The 4,269-nt window shown below is 32.3% G+C and overlaps 1 protein-coding gene across 1 annotated transcript; it reads right to left on the bottom strand.

Annotated features, from left to right (window-relative positions):
- Positions 1-491: 491 nt before the first annotated feature.
- Positions 492-4,263, bottom strand: LOC109221940 (salicylate carboxymethyltransferase-like). Its single transcript, XM_019386362.1, has 4 exons — positions 4,137-4,263; positions 2,846-3,250; positions 2,153-2,407; positions 492-1,187 (listed from the first exon to the last, which is right to left on the bottom strand). Exons 1-4 carry the CDS (start codon positions 4,209-4,211, stop codon positions 843-845), a joined length of 1,080 nt encoding a protein of 359 aa, XP_019241907.1. The 5' UTR covers positions 4,212-4,263; the 3' UTR covers positions 492-842.
- Positions 4,264-4,269: the final 6 nt, after the last annotated feature.

Raw genomic sequence — 4,269 nt, 5'->3', positions numbered from 1 at the left:
TGAGTTCCTTTGTCAGTCTTCAAAACTAATATTTACTTGGACCAACAGTTTGCGGCAGAATTCCTCCAGGATATTACAAAAACCAAACGAAATCCAAGTTCCAGCAATAACCTGAAATTTCCTTAAGAACATATTTGTGTGGTTTTTAGGAGAAAGAGAAGAGAATCTGACTATTTTATTGTTTGTTCTGAATGTGTGTCCCTTTATGGTTGCAAAGACATGTAATTAGTTATCAAAAAAAAAAGAAAAAAGAAAAAAAAAAGACATCTATTTATAATACCTTAGGTGTCTTTTAAAACATGTCTATCAGGAATAGACACACCTCTTCAAAATACACTTCCAATAGTCACTTTAATTAAATTAACACTTCCTTCTCTCCTATATAAATCATTAACTATTCCAATGGTGGAACCTATCCATGTATAATAAAGCTTATGTATGCATGTAAGCCTACCGAATTATGAGTAAAAAGCTAGCAATTGACAATGTTCTGTAGGTAAATCGGGTACCTTTCTCTTTTATCTAATAAAATACAAAACAACACATTTTCTTCGTTGAATAACAAATTGACATGAGATATTTTCTGTGGTACAGGACTTTCCAAGAAAGAGAGATCAGAAACTCCTCCTAGTAAACAAGACAGCGACAACATAAGATTAGCAGCGCCTGACCACACATATGAAGTGCAAAACAACGTTAGAGAATTGGTGTCCATCAATCTGCAGGTAGCGACGAAATCCAGAATTTAACACCACTCAATTTAAACAAATGTACTCTTATTATATGTATACATAATTCTGGTCGTTGATGAATCCATTGAATCATTCTAAATCTGCCTCTGGTTAATTATTTCTTTTGGTTAAGGAGACAGTGACATTTATAAACTCTGTCTTCTCTTTGGACATGCAATCAGATATAATCTCTTCATATTTGTGGAATACTAAATCCATTAATTCCTCGCCAAACTGGCTCACAAGCAAAGGCTCAGCCACAGCTCTCATGCACCTTGAGACACTGTAACCACCATTTTTATAGTTCTCATTACAAGCATTCCAATGGACTCTTGTAGCTTCCAATTGATTAATGGTGAATGATCCCTCCTTCTCAACTGCGTATTTCACCTCTCCTGGTGATGGTGTATATTGAGGAATGTTGAATGAGTCAACTTTCTCTTCTTCTATCAATCCCTGCATTCAATTCGTAATTACTTATATTCAGGATTTAAGTTATATGTACTGTCATAAAGAAATTTTATACTATCGGCACAATTTAATTAATCGATTATAGTAAGTTATAGCTCCCTTTAACAGGTTACGATATCATATTTACTATGGATAGTTAACTATTATTATAATATAAGTCAACTTATTGATGGTGTCAAAAATGTATACACTGTCAACAGTCAACACACAAATTAAACTTCGGCTTGTAGAGTGTAATTAGAACTATCTCCCTTCCATATTATTAATTTTCTTTTAAAGATTTTAGAAAGACATTTAATAATCTTAATTATAAGAGTATTTGTTTAAATAAATCATTGTCTCTCCTTAAGTATCTCACTTCATTAACACTCTAATAGGCAAAAAATGGCAGATTTGGAAGAAAAATATCCACTTATTTTTCTTAAAATTTAAATATTTTAAAAACAAATTCATTTTGTCAAAACAACTTATATTTGGACGGAGGAACTATTATTTTTTTAGTTGCGTTGTGTTTGTATTTTTCCTTCTTTTAAATTTATTTTTTTCATCTCCTTCCTTTTAATTGAATATAGAGATAGACGAGCTACATGGAGATAGAGCAGTTATCAGTTATGTAATAAAATAATACTTCCTCCGTTCACTTTTACTTGGTATGTATACTAAAAATAGATTTTTATTTTTACTTGATCAAGAGAAGACAATTCCTTTTTCCTGTTATACCCACAGTATTTATTACTCATTTCAAATTATTTTCTCAAATCCAATAAAATATGCATCAATTAATATGGGTATCATGGTAAATTATACTTCATTTATTATTTTTTAAGGGGCTTGAAAAATCAAAACTTGCCAAATAAATGTAAACGGAGGGAGTATTACGAGTAGTGATAACAAAATATTTGACATAACTAACCAAAGTTTAACTTATTCTGAGAGGAAAAAAAGTTTACCTGTACAACCAACTCATTGAGGGCCATGGCTAAAAGCTCCCAAATATAGCAGCATTCTTTGCTAGTTGGATCCTCACTTTCTCTTCCTAAAAATGTTAAAACCATCTTCCCACCTTTCACCAATTCTTCAGAACGATACTTGAGAAAATTGGAAAAATCTTTTTCATATTGTTTGTAGTATGCTTTAATAACACTTGGGGGACTTGTACTTGCAATGTAAATATTCCCCTTGTTATTCTCAACTGCATCAGGAACCTGATAGATAGAACCAACAAAATTACAAAAATATAAAAAAAAAATTAAAAAAAAAAACTTCTTACCAAACATTATTGAAATCTATAAACTTAAACAAAATAGTTTTCAATAGGGGCGGAGCTAGAGTGCCGGGAGCGGGTTCGGCCTAACCCAGTAGCTTTGGTTCGAATTCTATATTTAGTACCCAGTAACTTAAAAGTTAAAACGATTAAAATTCCGAAACTATAAGCTTAAAATCCTGGCCCCACTTCTGGTTTTCAAGAAAGTCTTTGTGAAAGTTCAAAAGTTTCCACGAATTATTATGTAACAAAAAAGGCATACAGTATCCCCTATTCACACAGGGTGCGAAAATTAGCCCAAGGAGGTGTGATATAGGTAACCTACCCTGATTATGTTACACGTATTAATTAAATAATTTGTGATATGTGGAAAACTTACTTGAGATAGCCACATGAGACTGTAACTGGAGTGAACAAAGTGCAAGCTGTTGGAAGGGAAAAGCCTAGTATAAAATGAACCAGGCACTCCACTAAAAAAGCATGGACCAAACTCTTCTCCTATTTGCTTTCTCAAATCTTGTTGAAATATATCCAATGACTGGAAAATGGTATTAAAGTCATTGCCAGGAAGATCATTGAAGTTAAAATGAAACTCTGGTGACTGAAACCCGTGCTTCTTTCGTTCTTTTTCGACGATTTTAACGAGCTCCGATACAACTATAAAAGTATTAGCTCCAGAGGAACAACCCAAATCCGCAATGCATAAGTTTTGTGGGAAGAGACTGCAGTAGAGATCAGTTATGGCTTGCTCTGTTATTGGCTTTGTCATGAGAATCACCTTTTGCTGTTCATGAAACAAAGAAAATATTACAAGGAATTTATAAAATCCAAATTGAAGATAACGTAAATAATCTTTGTACAGTAATATCTCTATTTTTATCTGCCGTTTTTTCTAGGTTAGTAATTTCATCTCTATACAATTACTGTAGTTATGTTTCATTCTATTAGATTATTAATAGCATAAAAAATTACACAATCAATGTATAAAAGTTAAACACTTCCGAGTTATGAGCATTTTTCAACTGAAAAATAAAGAAAGCGACATGCTTCAACATGTTAATTTATAATAATTGTTTTGTGAACTGAAAAAGTGAGAGAGGCAACATGCTACAATATAGTATTAAATTACATTAATAAGCTAATTCCACTAGTAGTATATACTCCCTCCGTTTTAATTTATGTGAACCTGTTTGACTGGACACGAAGTTTAAGAAAAAATGAAAACTTTTGGAATTTGTGGTCCTAAACAAGTTAAAAAGGGGCCAGAGTGTTTGTGTGGTTATAAAAGCTTCTCATTAAGGGTAAAATTGTAAGTTTAAGCTAAATTGTTTTCAAATTTAGAAAGGGTTCATTCTTTTTGGAACGGACCAAAAAGGAAATAGGTTCACATAAACTGGAATGGAGAGAGTATAAGTAAAATTCTAAGATACAAGAAAAATTATAATGATAAAGTTGTCTCTCCGTATGACTATATAAGTCACATGTAATTCGAGTCGTGGAAGCAGCCACTAATATTTGCATTAAGATAGCTGTCTACATCACACCCCTTGGGGTGCAGCCCTTCCTCGGACACTATGTAAATAAGAGATACTTTATGCATCGGGCTACTCTTGTTTCTCCTAAAATTCAAGAAATTAAAGTATTTCCATGCCAAGAACAATTCATGTTACCTGAACCAAGGAATTTTTTGCATAGCTAATGTCTCCAATTCCGCCATTCATGTGAAGAACTTCAACAACCTTCATTTCTTCTATTTTATCTTTCTTGATCTTTTTGTATATATATTTTTTTTTTTTTTGTTGG

This window comes from Nicotiana attenuata, unplaced genomic scaffold (genome assembly GCF_001879085.1).
Source record: "Nicotiana attenuata strain UT unplaced genomic scaffold, NIATTr2, whole genome shotgun sequence".
NCBI lineage: Eukaryota > Viridiplantae > Streptophyta > Magnoliopsida > Solanales > Solanaceae > Nicotiana > Nicotiana attenuata.
This window is presented reverse-complemented; position numbering and strand designations above follow the sequence as displayed.

Excerpts from the sequence above, each read along its gene's own strand:
- LOC109221940 (XM_019386362.1), bottom strand. The coding sequence starts at position 4,211 with ATGAAGGTTGTTGAAGTTCTTCACATGAATGGCGGAATTGGAGACATT. Across the intron at positions 3,251-4,136 it reads CAAAAAATTCCTTGGTTCAG|CAAAAGGTGATTCTCATGAC; the intron begins GTAACATGAATT and ends TTTCATGAACAG. Across the intron at positions 1,188-2,152 it reads TCAATGAGTTGGTTGTACAG|GGATTGATAGAAGAAGAGAA; the intron begins GTAAACTTTTTT and ends AATTGAATGCAG.